Consider the following 21609-nt stretch of genomic DNA (forward strand, 5'->3'; position numbering starts at 1 on the left):
TTTAAAAAATTAAAGAAAATTGGTCGTTCCCTCATACTATTTACCATTTTTGATACTAGGTAAGTATTGTGGCTTAATAGATTAAAAGTATTTAGAATGACAGTTTCTAGTTTCCTGAATACTTATACGTTCATTAATTTGTACTTGTGCTTTATTTTTGTGCTTATGGAAGTGAAAAAATGTATATAGTGCTTGTGTCCTCTTCATCATGCAGGTCGTTATGGGAAAAACAATGGAAGAGTGGCTTAGATTCTCTGTGTGTTTCTGGCATACGTTTAGAGGAACAGGTAAATATTCAATTCAATTCTTTATTACTTTGAGCAAATGATGCTCATCAGTACAAATATAATATATATGCAAATACTATATATCATAAATAAATACATAAAACATACGTAACTGATAAATAAAATACATCCGAGAAGAATAATGATCTATATTAAGTATTGGTAACTTATAACATGTCTGTTCTACGTTTAAATGCATGGAAAATAAGTTTACAAAGATTACATATGTCTTTTACATTTTCTGTGCTCAACAACTGTTTAAGCTTAAATGACGATGGACGCTTATAATAATATGGCTTAATACACTGTTTCCTACTTGCATTATAACAATCACACTGTAAAATGAAATGAAACTCGTCTTCTATTGTATTTAAAGTACAGAGAGTGCATTTTATTTCTGATCTATTAACACCGTGATATCGTCCTGTTTCAACAAATAAGTTATGTGAAGACAATCTTATTCTCGTTAGATACACTCTAAAATTCACATGTTTAGTAAGGTAAAATTGTAAACGAACATTATTTACACAGTATTTATATAAAAAAAAAAAAAACACTTTGGCGAGCAATCCAATAATTGATTCAAACATTGATTAGCTTGATCAAATATTCTAGTTTTGATAAAATACTTCAGAGTGTCATTTACAACTAAATCATCTTGATTATACCAGAAGTCATTCAGACCCAAATTAAACAATAAATACTTCAGTTGATAAATCCAACTATTTCTGTTATTACATTGCTTCCGTACCTGTTCTTGTAACAATTTTCAAGAATACAATTATTCGTTGATAAATGTTTTATAAAATATATATTATGCATTTCTTTGACAGTTTAAAGAGCGGATAAAGCTAACCTAATGTTTTGATGCACAAGAAAAAACATGTAAAATGGAGGCGAAGGATACCAAAATGGTTATTCAAACTCGTAGGTCGAATACAAACTGACATCGACATTGATTAAAAAGAAAAACAATTGTACACGTAATACAACATAGAAAACTGAAGAGTGAACAACACATCTCCCACCAAAAACCGTAATTCGTTACATTTACGTGTTCACACAGTTGTTATGATAATATTTAGTCAGCTCAAAAAATAAACATAAAAAAGAAGATTTTGTATAATTGCCAATGAGTCAACTCTCCACAAGAGACCAAATGACACAGAAATTAGATCACACATTTTTTTTTTTTTTTTTTTTTTTTTTTTTATATATCATCTAACCGTTTTCAACTAAATGATAAAATTACATGCCCTTACTTTTTATTCTTATGAAGGAGCTGATCCTTTTGGTTTTCCTACCTTGTTCAGGCCCTGGGATGATGGTTCAGACTCTATGGCAAACGCCAAACGCAGACTTAGAGCAGCTTTTGAATTCTTCACAAAACTTGGAGTGAAGTATTACACTTTTCATGACAGGTGAATTCCTATGTTATTATACTTTTTCATTAATGATAATTGCAAAAATAACACCGCTGACATTTGTTTTACGTAATTATTGGTAACTCTATCACAAAGCATTTAAAAGTTGAAAAGGCATACTATAGAATTCTGTCAGGTCTCGAGATAATACATATAAAACATGTTAAATGAGCAACTAAAATTTTTGTAAGAGCGCGAAAAATCTGATGAAATAATTATAACAAGTTCCGTTCAAATAGCGAACACTACAATTCCTTTATGTTTCTACAATAACTGATTATAGTATTGACATGTGTTTATGACATATTTAGGTTAAATTCTAGAATACGATATATAGAAATAGGCTTGTCTTATATGCGATCAGTACATCTAGGATGAATCGTTTTATTTACATTTGCATCCGTCTTCAAGATAGCAAAACAAAAAGTGTACTATCTCTGGTGCATTTATATAAAATTTCGGAATCTTTAATTATGAATTTACCCGTGCCACTGTACCTTATATAACCATTTTACCATTAAATTCCAGAGATGTAGCCCCTGAGGGAGCCACTCTAGCAGAATCGAATAAAAACTTAGATGAAATTACCGACCTAGCTCTTGAACTGCAGAAAAAGACAGGTGTCAAGTTATTATGGGCCACTTGTAATTTGTTTGCACACAGCAGGTTTGTAAAAATTTTAAAAAATAAGTTTTTCACATGACGAAATTGCAAATCTCCTTTGTCGTGAAGCATTAAGTGTAATGCAAATACGGTTGATAATGTTTAGATTTAAAAATCCTCCTTGCAAACATTAAAAAAACAGTATTTGCGTAACTTTTTCAAGAAATATGCAATCAGAATAATACTATTCCAATTAAATTAATTGCAGCATACTGCACCCATGTAACCATAGAAATATCTACAAAATTGTAATTTTTACAACGCGATGCGCTTGAATTTCTGTTCTTCGGGAAGTATTTGATGCAGCATTCGTATTATACTTTCTTTTTGTCATTATAATATATATCGTGTATGTTTAAGGTATATGAATGGTGCCGGAAGTAATCCAAATGCTGATATCTTAGCGTATGCAGCTGCACAAGTCAAGAAAGGACTGGAAGTAGCCAAGAAACTAGGAGCTGAAAACTTTGGTAAATTACAGTTGATATATTTGTTTAAATATATAAACCTCAATAAAATATAAATTTAGACATATGGACTTCAACTCACAAAAGTGTCTATAACTTGTAATAAGCTCTAAAATCGAACAATGGCTAAACATACCAAGAATTTTAACAGAAACTGCCAAATTATGCCATTTACTATCAATTTTTAAAGACTATTGGCTTAATCTTTCATTTGAAGGATATAGATATAAGAAAATGTGGTATGAGTGTCAATGAGACAACTCTCCATCCAAGTCACAATTAATAAAAGTGAACCATTATAGGTCAAAGTACGACCTTCAACACGGAGCCTTGACTAATCATGTTACACCAGTCTATTTTATTTTGAAACTAATAGAACAACGGGGTTGTATGGGTCATATATTTCGTAAGCATGTTGGAACGTACATGCTAAAATGATCAGTCACTGTGGATGGAGTGTAGATTTAACAAAAAAAGACAACCAAGTTTAAATACAGTAATTAGAATACTTACCTGTCAGTTAATAAATTATATGCATTTAAATTTTTTAGCAATATGTGGATTTGTTTAAGCAGTTTTATAAGTTTGAATATCCCTTTGGTATCTGTCTTAGATTTCAGAAGACAATTTTTCATTTAAATCACGAATAAATTACTAACTTTCATACTTTTTAAAAAGAAGCTGAGTATACACTTAACTGATATATTTCTATTTCCATTTATATTATTCAATTTATATATTTTGTACCTTTAGTGTTCTGGGGAGGCCGAGAAGGATACCATACCTTATTGAATACCAATGTTCTTACTGAAATGACAAATATGGCCTCTTTTTTCAAGATGGCAGCGGGTAAGTAATTTATCGACTAATTCATGCTGACGTTTTAAATGTAGAAACTAATATTTCTCTTCGTGTATTACCAGCAACATCACTGCTACCCTTGGATTAACATTTGATAGTCTAAAAGATCATTAATTTCACATATATATGAACATTGTAACATTAGTTAATCTGCAGTGACATTGACACTAATGATCAACAATATGTAAAGTTGCAGTATTCAAGTGTAATCTTTGTAAAAAGGTACGTAGTGCAAATGCAGTTTCAAAATTTTGTCAGTTATTTTGTTCGAAAACATTTTAGAAGTGTTTGGTTCAGACGTTCATTTAGGGGTTAAGAACTATCTCCGTTAACAAATTGAAAACCCGTACCATTGAAGGTTGATAGAAGATTGAAATAGATTTCAAGGCTTTATATATATGTTGAAATTGCTTATAATTCATATGCTTCACCTAGGGTCATTATGTTTTTCTGTCTGTGCGTCCGATCGTTCGTCCTTTCGTCTGTCCATTTGCTCGTCCGTCCGCCAGTCCGTTCTTCCGTCTGTCCCGCTTCAAGTGAAAGTTTTTGGTCAAGTTGTTTTTTTGGTGAAGTTGAAGTCCAATCAACTTGACACTTAGACTACATGTTTCCTATAATATGATCTTTCTTATTGTAATGCCAAATTAGAGTTTTGACTCTAATTTAACGGTCCACTGAATATAGAAATTTAATAGTGCCAGTAGAGCATCCGTGTACTATCATATGGACACATCCTTGTTGATTCAAATTTGTGTTTCGAACATGATTTTTTTCGGTTAAGGAATTGTTACCCCTGGAATAGGGAATTTCCCCCAAAAAATCTTTTCTTTAAGTTTTCCAGTCTTCCATCAGAATGAAGGTGATCTTTGACTGGCGCATGCGTGGCCAATTCATTTATAAAAAGTTAATATAAAGTTATTTATACAAAAAAACAACAGAACAAAGAACAGGCGTAATGAAAAAAGTTTTATCCAAGTTTATGGTCATTACTTTATTCCCAAATTAAATACTTTCGTATTAAGTGTATTAGTTCTTACTATTTCCTGCACCTTTAGTTTCAAACGGTGATTTCCCCTTAAATATTTCATCTGACTTCTCCAACTAGCACATCTCCGTTGTATGAAGTCAGTAGAATCTCTGTAGGATATTATAATTCTTTCCTCAATTAACTATTTTTATGTATATAGTCTTATCTAGTGCTGACGTGCTAAAGAAATAATTAAATGTGTCAGTACAATATCAACTTAAAACTATCTTGATTTTTATGTACTTAATGTTGATTTAAATCTCGTAATGGACATTACTCAATTTAATCTCACACGAACGATTTTATTTTAACCGTTTTAGGTTAGATAGTAATTCTGGGTGAAGTGAATTAAACTGTTATATTGGTTTACGTCAATAATACTTTAATCCTTTTAAAGTACACTGGGAACCAGTCCAAAGTTTGAGCACAACCTAAATTATCCCCTGCTTCTGTTTTAATTGAATTCGAAACAAAACAAACCAATAACTCTAAGCTTTTGTATGTTCTCAAACCTTGACTTGTCAATTAAATCACTTTATTGTTAATTTGATTGAGAATAAAAGATCCAATGTTTTTCATTAGACTTGGAATAATTATAATTCATGTGAAGAGTTGAAAGAGGACGTATCATATCAATAGAATTTTAAAGTAATGCCAGCAGTAACAAATAAACAAATCATTGGACACAAAAGAAAAGTATTACATTTGATTACAGTACGAAATTACGCCGAAGTCCATTTGCAACGATTTGTGAAACTAACCTATTGGAACCAATGGATTTTGTCATGTATGAGACTCTTCAGTGGTAGTTTTATATAAACTTAATGTTGAATGTTCATGAAAAATGCCATCTCGATGTTTTAAAGGCTATGTTTTATGTTTAGCATAACGTATCCTTGTTGCCGGTACTATGTTCCAGGTATCAGCTAATAGCCGTACGCTATATTGGTATATCTGTAACATACTAAATATTGCGATTGCAAACCAGTTTATTAATACACTCTAAGATTGTGCTGTATGTTTGAGACCTGGTGATATCAATCTCTCCTCGAGTGTAAGAAGTCGTAATTTCAGTGACCAACAAATAATAACGTCACACATCAGCATCCAAATGTTGATAGAATAAAAGTCGCTTGACTCCGAAGGAACTTGAATTACATACTGGTAACAAAATTAGAAAATGTGTCATGTTTTATTCACCATTCCCCTTTATCATTTGTATATATCAAGGAGATATTATTTTGATACGGTTTAAGTGATTTTTTTATTATGTTCTCAGATTTATGAGAACCAATATCATTAAAGAGATCGTTTACGTAATTCCACAAAAATATCAGATTTGATGATGTTGATCAGTTTAATTTATTAGCTTTTATTCGGGGTAAATTTAAGTCATAATTGTTTCATTATGACCATTTTCTTGATAAAAGTTTATTCTATTATGGCAATCCATATACGAGAAAGCAAATTTAACCATGAAATCATACAAAACTTTATGTGTAAAACTAACCGCATTTCTTAAGTCCAAATAGGTTTTCACCCGTACAAATGTACGAACAAAGATGTCTTCTTTTTATTTCACAAGAGAAGTCAAATTCTACATGACAGAAGCATAAAGCGAATCTTATTTATCCGATACAATATGAAGTCGTAAAATGTAATAATTGACAGTAACGAAAACAACGGCCATTTATATCATCGAACAGATGTCCTTGGGTTTTCACGCACTTTTAATTATTCTGAAGCAAACAAAAGCATGCTTACAAAACATACTTCAACTGTATAACAGTCTCTGTACTCAACTATTAAAAGCCTCGATAAGTTCCCTGCATTTCTATGAATATGACAATCAGACTATAATACGCAGCTTTGTTTTTTTGCAAGGATATATATACCTCCATTATAGGTTTAAACGAATCGTTTGTCAACATCTACAAAATTCATATAGACGTATACCAAAAACGTACTCAATCTCTAAAACACGAATTAAGGCAGTTGTATGTATCGCCATGCTGACTTTTGGACTAAAATACCAAATATATTATTAAAATAATGCGATGAAATAATTATTAGGTAGCCTGGAGTTGGCGTATTGGCGTCGGGTATAAACAAAGTTTAAACGATTTTGGATGCTTTGACATCTGACTAGAAGCATCTATCCTTGTATTGTTGCACAATATATCAGACTTGGGGTAATTGTAATTGTAATCATTAATCAGCTGTAATTGATTACAATTTTTCAAGTAATCATTGTAATCATTAATCAGCCAAAAATCTGATTACATGTAATTTAATTTAATCAATTACTTTTCAAAATGCCCTGTAATCCTGATTACATTTTGATTACATTCTGATTACAATGAAAAAAATCTTGTACTGTGTTTATGGTCAATAAATGAACCTTTTTGTAATTCTTATTTAATAGATATTTAACAAGTTAAGATATTTTGGTTTACTTTATGAAGCATGTTAATTGATGTGTATACCTCAGTAAAAAATAAACTGTTACAATATTAAAAAGTCATCATTAGCCAAAGAAGGCTTTAGTAAAAGTATTGTACATATATTCACAATTTATAAAAGATGTACATATATATATTTGATTAAAAAAACTGTTATATTTAAGCAAAATTATATGTTTCTTTAACCCTGAATTATAATCTTTTGTTAATATTGAGATTATTGTAAACTTTGAATTGACAGGTAGGAAACCAATTAAGTTTTGTTTTTATTGCAATTTCTAATTATGTATAGCTGTAGGACAATATATATGATAAAAGATTAATCAGACATATGAAAATTACTCTAATTAGCACAAACTAAATTAAAATTTGTACAAATATCTTGTTTAAAATAGGCGAATTTTTGTATGTACTTAGACTGGACATGTAAAATGCATTGACTTATAGTACTTGTATTTTGTTTACAATTTGTTTAAACAATTCTATTGAATTTTTACATAATTTTTATCTGGTAACTTTATTTCATCCATATATTAACTTTAAAAAACTGCACCTTGAAATACATATAAAGTCTGGAAGCCGTCAGAAGACTAACAGCAACTCTTTATAAAGGCTTTAAGCCAAATTCATATGAAGTCAAAATAATTCAGAGATCAACGATTATAAAGTGTAATGGGTGACATAATGTATGTCTGTAGTGAACTTTTGTGGGTTTATTAAATAGATGAAGTTGGGAGTTATCATTTTAAAATATATATAAAAAAATCCTTTCTAAAAAATACTATATAGTTATATTAAACTTTAATTCATTCACATCATTCAAAATATTTTTGTTTTTTTAATTCATTGTAATCAGATGTAATCATGATTACTTTGCCAATGTAATCATTAATTTAATCAGACACTTTCAGAAATGATGTAATCATTAATTTAATTTAATCATACAAATGACAAAGTAATTGTAATTTAATCAATTACATTGAAAGTAATCGGACCCATCTCTGCAATATATAAAGAGGTACATGCGTTATAAAAAATATTGGACAGTATAAAAGACAACCAAAATCAAACTCCATTAAACTGCATTGTGAGATAGCATGCTAAAATCCAACGAAGTGTATCAGTCTTGTACAGAGGTTTCTAGAAATTCACAGATTCTGAGCTTCACTTTCTCGGCTAAAATTTGGAAATGAACAAGCTATGCCAAACTTGAGTTTAAATGGAGACGAGTTCTCAAACGACAGACTAAACCCTCTACTGTGAACTTTCTTCTATCCAGAAATTGAAACGTAGACAGTATCGTGTTCGAAACTAAATTTGTAAAGCTACTGCGGTACTATTAATTAACAGACATCTAGAAACCAACAGTCGGATTACACAATTAGAAAATAGTTCATGTTTTATTCACTATTCTCCTTTATCATGTGCGTGGTCATACCAAAGGACATATTTAGTTTTAAGGGACGGTTATAATGATTTTTGCTGATGTTCTAATCAGGGTTGGAATCATAAGACGACGAAACACTTTATTCACAGACAAAAATGGAAAAGACAAAGCAATATTACATAAAATACTATACACATAAATCTGCTGATTGAGCAAATAATAGCGTGGGAATGTTAAAGCATAATATGTCTAATATTCTAATATTGGGAAACTTTATTCTGTATTCGGTAACAATTTGATCACTTTTGATTAGGTCATTAGTCTTGATTCTATAAGGCTATAAAAAATATGTTTTTCTGATCCCTACAATGTACATTGGATTAGCTATTTAATTTCATTTAATAGACATTATACAGCCATGTGGTAAATTGAAATTGATTTGATCTTATATAATATATAAGGTTTAAGTGCACCTTATCTCTCCAACTTCTTTCGTGGATGATGTAAATTTCCTATACCATTTGGTAGTGAAATATATTTGCTATATAGTATTATTAAAGTCATGTCGAGGTTCGTCAAGCTTTGTATCTGATCGACACGAATTACGCTTATCATTTTGAAAGGCTTCTTTATGAATGATTGTCAAAAATATTATTTATAAAATTGCAAGGAATGGCTGCCTTTTGAACCGATCTTATTTGCGGAAAACCCGTAGAGGTAAAAGAGGGATTTCATAGGAAGTCTTGTCTAAAACAGCGGCGATAATTGCTAAAGGCTATTATCAGGTCGTGTTAATAAAACACTAATGATATTTCAATGATACATGGTATGTAGTTGTATTAGCTTTAACAGAGTTCATTTCAATGTTGGATTTTATGTCTTTCTCCTCAGTCACAGTTCTTTAAAATTTTCGTTGTTTACATTAGATAGTTTTCGATTGAGTTTTTGTTTTAGGTGAACTACTACTGTTAGTAAACTCTATTTGGTATTCAAGTGTGATAGCATTCGCTCGTCCTATTTCCATTAGAATAATTCGATCCAGAAATATCTTTCTATTTACATTTGATATACATGTATGCGTCAGCTTTTCTAACAAAACATATTTTACGGTCGCTGTGAATGTTCGCCAAAAATCTCTTGTTACTTCCCTGCTTCTACCAAAAATAGAAATACAAAACAATTTTGTAAAAACAAAGATACATGAAAAACTGAAGAACAGTAAACTTTCGGTTATTTAAAAAAAATCTGTATTCATTATAGATACGTTCAGTTTGTTTTTTTAACATAATTTAATAGAAATGCATTTATTACTACTATACATTTTGGTATTCAGCAGATGTTCAAAGAGTAAATACACATAAAATATCCCTAAACCTCGAAATGGTACCCAAGTACCCAAACTTTGCCCTAACTAACAAATTGTTGTGGAAAAGTTGTTATCCATTCGTGTGATGCTATTTTGTTATTTTACTTTTTATGTATGATATTTCCTAATTATGGTTTCCAAGACACTCATAACTCTACTCGTCTTCAAATTATCTTGCTCTTTCCAGCCTTCAAAAAGAAGATTGGTTTTACTGGGCCTTTATTGATAGAGCCCAAACCAAAAGAACCATCAAAACATCAGTATGATTATGGTAAGAACAAATAACATAATTTAAACATTTTCATTCATTAATATAAGTATGCTAAGATTTCAAAACATATTTTTTTGAAAAGATAAAACAAAACATAAGAAAAAAACTTGTGCATGCAACCTTCCCGGGGGCCATTATGAAAGATAGTGAATCCAAGACTTTAGACACAATATGCATATGGTAACTTGTGAAGGTTACTTTTGAAAAAAAAAATGATATATGGCTTTTTTCAAATTGAATAGCATATAAATAAATATCTAAACAAATGGTCAGAACTAGTCCAAATTAACACTCTTTTACAAAAGATGTCAAAGGTAGACAACGATAACGTATAATACATGATAAAGATACCCAACTTGGTACAGGTGAAAAAAATTGTTAATTTAACCAGTTAGACGTGCAAACGAACGACCCTTTTTCCTATCTAGAGCTTTATTTATTTTTAAATACATTTATATGAAGTCAACTCAATTAATCATTCGTTCTATGATATATACTTATACTTACAGCAACCAATGTTGGTTTTTTTTGTCATATTTGATAGAAAAATAAGTTGAGATGCCAAGTGTTTCTACCAAACGTTGTTTCTTTTTTTTTGCAGATGCCATGACAGTTATTGGGTTCCTGAAACATTTTGGATTAGAAAATGACTACAAAGTAAGGATAATTATGTTTTTTTTCTTCTTCCAAAAATGTATTGCAATTTGTATACGATCGTTTCCAATCATCATCTAATTGTTAATTATCTAATGTTTTTGTTCAGTCATGTGTCCATCAAATGCAAAAAATATCCATTCATTCAGTGCCTGGTTTTGTTTTTTCTTTTGACATGTATAGAACATCAGTGTAGTTTCAATGCCTACCTTCAGACAGCATCAATCATATAAACTTTACAGTCATTGTATAATGTAAGTTCCAATTGCCAGTATAAAAAACATACAAGATAATTATGCTGTTTTGATTCTTTAACTCGTGCAAAGATATGAATATCTTAACATTATCAGTTAACAAAAACTTTTTGATTAAATTTACCAATCAGACTGGTTTTCATCAGTGATGTCAAAGCATTTCTATTAAATATAAAACATTTGTACTCTTGTATTAAATGTTAGCTATTTGAGAAGATAGACATCATTATAAAATGATATATTTTAGACCAAGTAATTGTATATTTGGATATACAAGTCCTTGTTCAGGCAACAAGTAAGGCAAATTTCAATTTTAAATTGTTTTGATTAAAATCAGCCCTGGTGATAGGTTTATTTAAGACAAATTACAATTTCAAACTGACCGAGAAAAAGGCAGAAAGCCAATAATTTCCACATGGTTAATGCATATGATTGATAAGAGAATTATCAGAGAATTGGTGAATTACAGTTTACTGGATAGTATTTACAATATTAATTAATCTATTGATTCCAGTGATCCTGTAATCAACAGTTATCAGTATCTGGCTTATATTGAAATATGGTATAGAATGTTTAATCCATGTAAAAATTAGTGGATATAACAGGGGTTTGAAATCTAAGTGTCAAGAGTGATTGATTTCAATATTATAGCCAACAAAACATTTCTATTAACTCCTGTTGATTTTTTATATTTCATTTGAATGAATTTCATTTTTTTTTATATTATTTCAGTTAAACATAGAACCCAATCACACGACCCTAGCTGGACACTGTTACGAACACGACATAGTGATGTCATCAGCGTAAGGATTTTAATTATTTCACACATCCTATTAATTCTAACCATTTTATTTCAATTTGAATTCTGGGTATCTGCATATAAGTGTCTCTGTTGTTGCTTGATTTGTATTTTCTAATATATTGATTGGCAAGATTGATTAATAAATATGAAATTTAACAGAAAAGACCTTTAAAACTACGAGGGATATAATACAATATTAAAACAATTGATTCAAATGAAACGGAACAGAAATATGTAGTTGGAAAATGATTTGTTATGCACACCGATGTATTACTCTACGTTATTGATTCAAACAGACATTTAGGTATAGCACAATATACCGTTCACTAATGTTATCTTATAAATTCTTAAATCACAACCCAATCCTTAAAGTAAAAAAGGTAAAAAATCCTTCTATAAAAATACAGCCATAAATACACCGATGAGGTTAACAGTGGATCAGTATTTGTGGAACCTTAAGTTTTGGTTTGTTTTACTTCGTTTTTCATTTGTTTTGTTTTCAATGAAGTGTTTCTGAGTTTCAGTGTTCTTGTTCATCTTGTCGTATTTTTATCTCCTTTTTCAATGGCGTTGTCACCTTCTCTTCACTTGTGAGCTTTGAATGTCCGTTCGGTATTTTCTGTGATTTTATAAAGCATTTTAACAGTCCAAAACGTTTGTTGTGGATCTTCTTGTAATCGATTTAGCAAAAAAAAACAATAGAAAGCTTCCCTTAAGGTAGCACAATACAAAGATTTTTTTACTTCCAATCACTAACCTTTGAAATGCTGTAACTTTCTTATGAATGCATAGAAAATAATAAAATAGGTATATATAGATAGATAAAAGATTAATCTTGTAAATGAATGCAATATTTTTATTATGCAATCATTATGTAATCAATTATTATGTAATTAGTGGCAAAATCTGGGTAAGTTCACTTCAATGAATTTAGCTCTATCATCTCTTTAACTATATAGAAAATTTTAACGAAATCTTAATCAACACATCATGGGCTTCAAAAGGGTGTCTCAGATTGTCTCTATGGTATTCCATTCTCTCATAAATCTCTAATTAGTGTAAACATCCTAACCACATAAAAGAAAATAATGTTTAATTAGGTGTAAAATTTGATCTATACATTCTATCTGAAATCTGAGACACCCTTTTGTAGATAATGGCCATAGGAACAACATATAATAAAATCTACATTGCATTAATTTGAACGAGTAATCTGTTAGCTACCCAAAACTACCACTTTTATAAATTTTCAACATTATTAAGGAAGTTACAGAATTTTAAAACTTTGGAGTTGGAGTTATACAATCTTTGTATTGTTCTACCTTAAATCATTAAAACTTTACTTAAAGAAAAATGCTAAATTTCCTTTACAAATATGCATATATTCTATTTGAGAAACAGTTTTGAAGACTGGTAACGTAATTCGTTGCTATGAAATTACTATACATGACCTGAGTATACAATCAAAGCAAATTTTATAAATCGGCATGCAAATTCGTCACAAAAAGGAATTGAACTATATTATATAGATATATTATCAATGTATTTTCTGAATTACGTTGTGTGTACAAAAATGGATAATTGAAAGAAATTAAATACAATTTGTACTTGGCGACAATATATGGTTTTGTTCAGTCATCTAAGAGGATAATAATAAACTCATCATAGATACCAGGAATAAAATTTAATATTGACGCTAGACGCGCGTTTCGTCTGCAAAAGACTCATCAGTGACGCTCGAATTAAAAATGTTATAAAAGGCCATATTAAGTACGAAGTTGGAAGAGCATAATTATTTCATTTAGTTATAGCTAAATTTGTTTTTGTTGGAGGAGTTCCATATCAATTTTTCTCTTTTTTTTTTCATTCTTTGTTTTATTGTTCTGTTTTTTAATTGATCAATACTGTGATAAAACTAAAGTAATAAATTGGTGAATGATTATATCGCAAGCGAGTGAAATAAGTTTTGAAGAGTACTGTTATTGACAATGATTTGTATGAATCTTAATACGAGATCAAGACGCTCGCATATCATGGAAAAGTCGACAGGCTGCTTAAAATTTAAATCAACGGAAAACGGAATTATATTAGAAACAGAGGAAGGTTCAACAGTCGTTTAGTCATAAATCAAAATAACAGAAACGATGCGACTAGAGGAGACCTGAGGTTTTGTACAACTAAAACGAACTATAACCGATTCAATGTTTTCATCTGTTACCAAGGACGACCTTTTTCTCAACTTTTCTAAATAATAATAATGTTACTGAAGCATCGAATACAAATACAGACGAACTTTGACATTCTATTGACTTACCGACATACAGTTATCCTTGATAAGTTATTATAAGATGTTGCGGGAATTCAAATGTTTACAGAAAAAACATAAATAGTTATATTATTAAATACCAAACTCCAATGACAATTCAAAACAGAAAGTCCTTTATCAAATGGCAAAATTAAAAGCTGAAACTATTCAAACGAATGAAAAACAACCATCTAAGATATAGGAAACGAGAGGTAAAACAGATTGACTGTATTATATCACCAATATTGAGAAGCAATATTCTTTAGATACCTTTTTGTATAGCGAAAAGCTATATCTGTACACTTCTTATTGAAAAATTGTCACTTCTTGTCCTATTAAATAAATGGTGGTAGATTATCTTGTATTATTTGTAAGGAGAATGTGGACGAGTTCAACTCCGTTTCATATATTCTGTTCTTTAAAAGGAATGTTAGTGTTCATCTCTTTATGTCGTGTATTATTATCAGTATTATTGATTGAAAACAAAGGTTTTTATTCATTGGATCAAACGAGCATCAAATTCAAAACTAAGTGTTCATCTACCGAAATAGTTATACATTAACCGTACAATGCACTTTTAATGGAGAGTGCATAAAAACAATGCCGTATTTGTCAAAACCTTTTCAACTTTTAATCTTCAGTGCTGTACAACTTTGTACCTTTTTCACGTTCGATCTTTTATATCTAGGCGTTATGTATTCAGGTTTAGTTTTCTGTAATTAGTTAATACTTTAGTTTCTTTGTGTATATCTCTTTCATATTCATTTGATAAAATTTACTGTTTGCAATAGCATGAATTGTTCTATATAATAAGAATGTTCTTATCCCGGGCATAAAAACAATGCCGTATTTTGCGAAACCTTTTCAACTTTTGATCTTCAGTGCTGTACAACTTTGTACTTTTTTCACGTTCGATCTTTTATATCTGGGCGTCACTGGTGAGTCTTGTGTGGGCAAGGCGCGTTTTTGGCGTATTGAATTTTGGACCTGATGCTTTTTGTTATCTATTAATCATGTTTTTCTGTGTCTAATATGTTCTCCTGTTTGTTTGTGTTGTGGTCCTGTGGTGTTGTGTTGTCGTTTCGGTGTTGTATTTAACTTTGCCATTAAAGTGCGAGGTTTGGCATGCCTTAAAACCAGGTTCAACCCACCACTTTTATTCCCCTTTAAAAGTGTCCTGTACCAAGTCAGGAAGATGGTCATTGTTATAATATTGTTCGTTTCTCTTTGTGTTGCATTTTAACGTTGAGTCGTTTGTGTTTTCTCTTATTTTTGAGATATTGAGATAAGACGTGGCACGGTACTTGTCTATCCCAAATTCATGTATTTGGTTTTCATGTTACATTTGTTATTCTCGTGGTGTTTTGTCTGATGATTGGTCTGTTTCTGTGTGTGTTGCGTTTCGGTGTTGTGTCGTTGTTCTCCTCTTATATTTAATGCGTTTCGCTCGGTTTTGGTTTGTTACCCCGATTTTGTTTTTTGTCCATGGATTTATGAGTTTTGAACAGCGGTATACTACTGTTGCCTTTATTGTACAGATTTTTTTGTAAATGACACTTTCACTGTATTTACGTGACTCTTTACTTTTAAAAGATCCTGTCAGTATGATATTGTTCTATTTAATGTCATTATGATATATTTCTATTATGAATTACAAAATACGTTGAACCACAAACGTCAAAATTATTCAATCGCGTAGTGGAATGAACTTTTTGTGGATTCTTATAAATTCTATACAACTTTTGTACTATTTTAAATCTCGGTCTATTTCTAAAATTGATCCTTACATACTTTTGATATTTAACCCTGTATGCTAACATTGCCTATCTGAAAATTAAAAAAAAATTGTATATACATTTAACGACAAATATATGTGACGTATAAATTTTCTAACGTCAGACACGCGAATCAATGAATGTGTTTGTAGATAGATGGGTTTGTGTTCTGTTAAATTGTTACTTTTAAAATTGTTAAACAATGATGACTGCTGTACCCATATTTTGACTATTTTATTTATTATGTCTGTTTAGTTCACGCATCATTGTAAATATATTGGAATTTGATGAGACTGTCATCAAAGTGAGAGGGTTAGCGCTATAAAACCAGGTTTATAAAATCCACCATTTTCTACATTTGAAAATCCCTGTACCAAGTCAGGAATATGACAGTTCTTGTCCATTCGTTTTTGATGTGTTTTGTTATTTGATTTTGCCATGTGATTATGGACTTTCCGATTAGATTTTCCTCTAAGTTCAGTATTTTTGTGATTTTACTTTTTTCGATATAAAGTCTTAGTTTTAGCGTTTCAAATTGCATTTACTAATAAAATATAAAATGTAGAAAGCGTCAGTGCCAATTTATGTAGCTTAATATAATTTCTAATGTTTTTGTTATCGTAAAATGCATTACTATCAAATTGATTTAAAACTTTTTAAGATATAAATAGTGAATAGTTTTGTTTATGACAAGAGACGATTGAAATGTAAAATTGGTTTATCGAACATACATGGCAATGCGTTATCTATATTTTGTTAAATTGGTTCTCTGTCCCATAAATATGTTTCATGTAAACTGTACATTGGCAAATGCCTTTAAAATCATTTCACGATTCTGTATGTTATTTTATACAATGTAGTAGAATCATTGACTTATGGGTATTATATAAAACATATGAGGTATTTTATCAAACAGCATTATCCTAGTAGGTAGGTTGATAGGTATTTTTTTTTATTAAAGCATTGTTCAAGATAAAAAAAATTGTCTTACAGGAGGTAGTTATATATTTTTAAATTGAGTTACTGAATTATAATATTTGCTTAATTCATTGCGGATTTTTTTTTAGAAAAACAGCAGTGTTGTTGTTACATGTATAATATAAGCTTACACGTATCTTAAAGCTTTTAAATAAATTCAAAACTTGCATCATTTAAACCTATGAACATTCTATTGAAGTACACAGAAACTTATTAGGTCTTTCCACTTTTCCGTGAAAATTAACCGGTGTCGGTTGGCCACCAAAACTCAGAAACCATAAGTAGTAGACACCTAGGATCTTCACCATTCATCATCAATTCATGTGACTTTGAAAAATATCTCAAGGTCATATGTGTATGTTGACCTTGACCTTTGACCTAACACCTTGTTATGGGATAATCTCAGAAACCATTATACTTACAGAAGTTTTGAATAGTGGAAAATGTTAGGGTCATTAAAGCGCAACTTTGTTACATTTTGACCGAAGAGATTTGACCTTTCTGTAAGGGGCATAACCCCTGAAAAGACAAAATCAACTTTTACTATATAACCAAAGGTCCTAGACCCATGGGGTCTTCAGCAATGACATTGTGGACCAATGACCTTGACAAAGGTCAAATGGTCAAAGGTCAAGGTCATGTCCAAAATAGCGAATTATTTGTTTTTGACCTTATTTTAAGGACTTTTAGTGTGTTTTAAATCTTTTCAATACATTCTACGTCTATTGGAACATGTATTTTACATTACAAAAGGAAAGACCTCTCAATTGTTCAAGAACAATTGACATTTTAATAATTATATTTTTTCTTCCGCCAACTTTTTGTTCCTTCGCAATTTTTTTTGTTTCGCAAGATGTCGCTTAGATATATGGTATATGATATCGAACAATTAATACGCTTTTGAAACTGACACCGCGTAACCAAAATCTTATCCATGTAAGAGTTATCTCCCCGAACACTGTTTTTCTTGTTATCGCTTAATATTCACAACCGTATAAGAAACCGACAAATTTATTTTACCAAATTGCTCGTTATATCCTCAGGATGATTTGATTTATTTTGACTGAAGCTATCCGGAGACTCCATATGAGAGTTATTTCCCCTTTTATATTTGATATAAGTGATGCATTTTTAACTGGAAAACCATAAGTGTTAGAGACCTAGGGTCTTTTGATTTGAGGTCCTTGGTCCCAAAAAATGAAAATGAGGTCAAGGTCAAAGGTCAAGGTCATGATTAATTTTTTGATTTTGGCTTGTTATCTCTTATTTTCAGAAATCTTATAAGATATCGACAAAATATTTTCACATAATTGTTAGTTGCGACATGTAGTTACACATAAATTTTAGTCGAAAGGGTACGTAAACATTTGTTGCTAGTTTTCCCCCCTTTTATATCTAATATGAGTCGTATGGTAATATAACTCATTAACAATATAAAGTAAAGACCTAGAGTCTTTTGATTTGATGTCCTTAGTTCATGATCTTGAAATTGAGCTCAAGGTCATATGTTAATTCAACGTTCTAGATTTTGACCTTTGCTTTTACCTCATATGGATTCATGTTAAAGCTATTAGACTTTTTGCATAAGGTTGCAAGCAGTATGACGTTGAAAAAGCTAACCGGAAGTGATCTTTTGTAAACCGGAAGTAACTAATTTTTGTAACAAATTATTGTAAAAGTATGTAATACCTTATATTTTTGGAATCAGCGTACAATAAGTTGCCATTTGACGCTGAAATTGACATTTAAAACCAAATTTTAATATTTTCATATAAAAAAATCATTACTGGTGGAAAGACCATCAATGGTTCTCTGAACAATTGGTTTTTAATTATATCATATTTTGCTTGCATTTCCTATCATGATTTTCTTGATAGAGGGTTGCTGCTCACAAAGAAGATATAAAACCAAGAGTTCCAAATGGTGAAGTTGAAATCATCCCTTCGCAAATTTTACGGACGCCATCACGAGTTGGTTGACCGTTATGGAATAACCGTTTCACAAATGATATCGGATATGTTTCTTACGTCGTAACTTCATGAATGTGACCTACCAAATTAGACTATTTTCCGGATTTGTTATCACATAAGCAACACGACGGGTGCCACATGTGGAGCAGGATCTGCTTACCCTTCCGGAGCACCTGAGATCACCCCTAGTTTTTTGGGGGGTTCGTGTTGTTTATTCTTTAGTTTTCTATGTTGTGTCATGTGTGCTGTTTTTTGTTTGTCTTTTTCATTTTTAGCCATAGCGTTGTCATTTTGTTTTCAATTTATGAGTTTGACTGTCCCTTTGGTATCTTTATGTCCCTCTTTTAGTAATTCAATACATCTTCTTGCAGACTATCAGTCTCTCAGGGTACCACCAACATGAATTAGACATTGCATCGGAATTTGCATGATCGAAAGGATACATTTGTTTTAGTCCATAATCTATGATGAGTTTACGTACATCCCCATTATCTTTTCTACAGTTGTTTTGGTCTGTTCTGTTAAGTTTATAAATGAATAAAATGAGATTGTTATATGGCTTCGAACGTTCTTGGTAAAAGTTATCGAACAAGCACATAATGTTTCTTAATATGCAATTATGTTATACGGATTTGTTTGCCTGTAAAGGAGTAGGCATTAAGTTTGACCAGAGTCCTGCTGTACTTTCCAAATTTCTTTCCGATCTCTAACTTTAATATTCCTCAAGAAAATGTAAGGCAATAATCAATGCTTATAACCACAAAACACAGAATTTGGATGACTTTACTTTTTTTAGCTTTTAAGGTTATGTCCCATTATAAATTGATAAAAAATGTTCGTTTACGTTCTCTTATTTAAGTGCGCACCAAATATTATAAATTTTACCCATCCGGATCACCTGAGATCACCCCTAGTTTTTGGTGGGGTTCGTGTTGTTTATTCTTTATTTTTCTATGTTGTGTAATGTGTACTATTTGTCTGTTTGTCTTTTTTCAGATTTAGCCATGGCGTTGTAAGCTTATTTTCGATTTATGAGTTTGACTGTGCCTCTGGTATCTTTCGTCCTTTTTTTACACAATTCTTATTACCACTTAACATAGATCAAGTTCGGTGGCGTCACTTTTACAATTGATGAATTTTTCGTTTCCGTTCCAAACTTTAAGTTTGCCCTAATAAAATGTTGTGAAAGTTATACATAATGCGTTTTACCACACAAATTAGATAAAAAAACGAATTTGACTAGTTACACGTTGATTGTTCTTGAGTAATGTCTCCTTATAATTGTACATGCACGTAGAGGCATTATCTGGGTCCCATGGACACATTCCCCATTCCTTTTTTATACGACCGCAAAAATTTTATTTTTTCGTCGTATATTGCTACCACGTTGGCGTCGTCGTCGTCCTGCGTCGTCGTCTTGTTTTAGTTTTCGCACTCTAACTTTTGTAAAAGTGAATAGAAATCGATGAAATTTTGACACAAGGTTTATGACCACAAAAGGAAGGTTGGGATTGATTTTGGGAGTTTTGGTCACAACATTTTAGGAATTAGGGCCAAAAAGGGCCCAAATAAGCATTTTCTTGGTTTTCGCACTATAACTTTAGTTTAAGTGAATAGAAATCTATGAAATTTTGACACAAGGTTTATGACCACAAAAGGAAGGTTGTGATTGATTTTGGGAGTTTTGGTCCCAACAGTTTAGGAATTAGGGGCCAAAAAGGGGCCCAAATAAGCATTATTCTTGGTTTTCGCACCATAAGTTAAGTATAAGTAAATAGAAATCTATGAAATTCAAACATAAGGTTTATAGATATAGGAAGATGTGGTGTGAGTGCCAATGAGACAACTCTCCATACAAATAACAATTTAAAAAGTAAGCCATTATAGGTTTAAGTACGGCCTTCAACACGGAGCCTTGGCTCACACCGATCAACAAGCTATAAAGGGCCCCAAAATTACTAGTGTAAAACCATTCAAACGGGAAAACCAACGGTCTAATCTATATAAACAAAACGAGAAACGAGAAACACGTATATATTACATAAATAAACGACAACTACTGTACATCAGATTCCTGACTTAGGACAGGTGCAAACATTTGCAGCGGGATTAAACGTTTTAATGGATCCAAACCTTCTCCCTTTTTCTGAAACAATAGCATAACATTACAACAAAGAAAAACATACGATAAAATATCAATTGGCAGACTTAACTCAATCAAAAAACGAATGATTAAACAATGAACGAATAAATTTGATCTGCGATATCTGAATACAAATGTATGACCATAAAAGGAAGGTTGGGTTTGATTTTGGGAGTTTTGGTCCCAACAGTTTAGGAATAAGGGGCCCAAAGGGTCCAAAATTGAACTTTGTTTGATTTCATCAAAAATTGAATAATTGGGGTTCTTTGATATGCTAAATCTAACTGTGTATGTAGATTCTTAATTTTTGGTCCCGTTTTCAAATTGGTCTACATAAAGTTCCAAAGGGTCCAAAATTAAACTTAGTTTGATTTTAACAAAAAATGAATCCTTGGGGTTCTTTAAAATGTTGAATCTAAAAATGTACTTAGATTTTTTATTATTGGCCAAGTTTTCAAGTTGGTCCAAATCGGGGTCCAAAATTAAACTTTGTTTGATTTCATCAAAAATTGA

General features: G+C 30.9%; 1 protein-coding gene across 1 annotated transcript in view; it reads left to right on the plus strand.

Moving 5' to 3' along the window:
• Nucleotides 1–21609, plus strand: part of LOC143052116 (xylose isomerase-like) — a 32419-nt gene that overhangs the window by 3072 nt on the left and 7738 nt on the right. The window contains exons 3-10 of the mRNA XM_076225087.1: nt 215–287; nt 1567–1708; nt 2240–2377; nt 2735–2844; nt 3595–3690; nt 10132–10215; nt 10817–10872; nt 11856–11926. Of these exons, the coding sequence (XP_076081202.1) occupies nt 215–287; nt 1567–1708; nt 2240–2377; nt 2735–2844; nt 3595–3690; nt 10132–10215; nt 10817–10872; nt 11856–11926 (770 nt within the window). The remainder of the gene's footprint in view (nt 1–214; nt 288–1566; nt 1709–2239; nt 2378–2734; nt 2845–3594; nt 3691–10131; nt 10216–10816; nt 10873–11855; nt 11927–21609) is intronic.

The sequence above is a fragment of the Mytilus galloprovincialis genome, chromosome 1 (genome assembly GCF_965363235.1).
Source record: "Mytilus galloprovincialis chromosome 1, xbMytGall1.hap1.1, whole genome shotgun sequence".
In the NCBI taxonomy this organism is placed as follows: domain Eukaryota; kingdom Metazoa; phylum Mollusca; class Bivalvia; order Mytilida; family Mytilidae; genus Mytilus; species Mytilus galloprovincialis.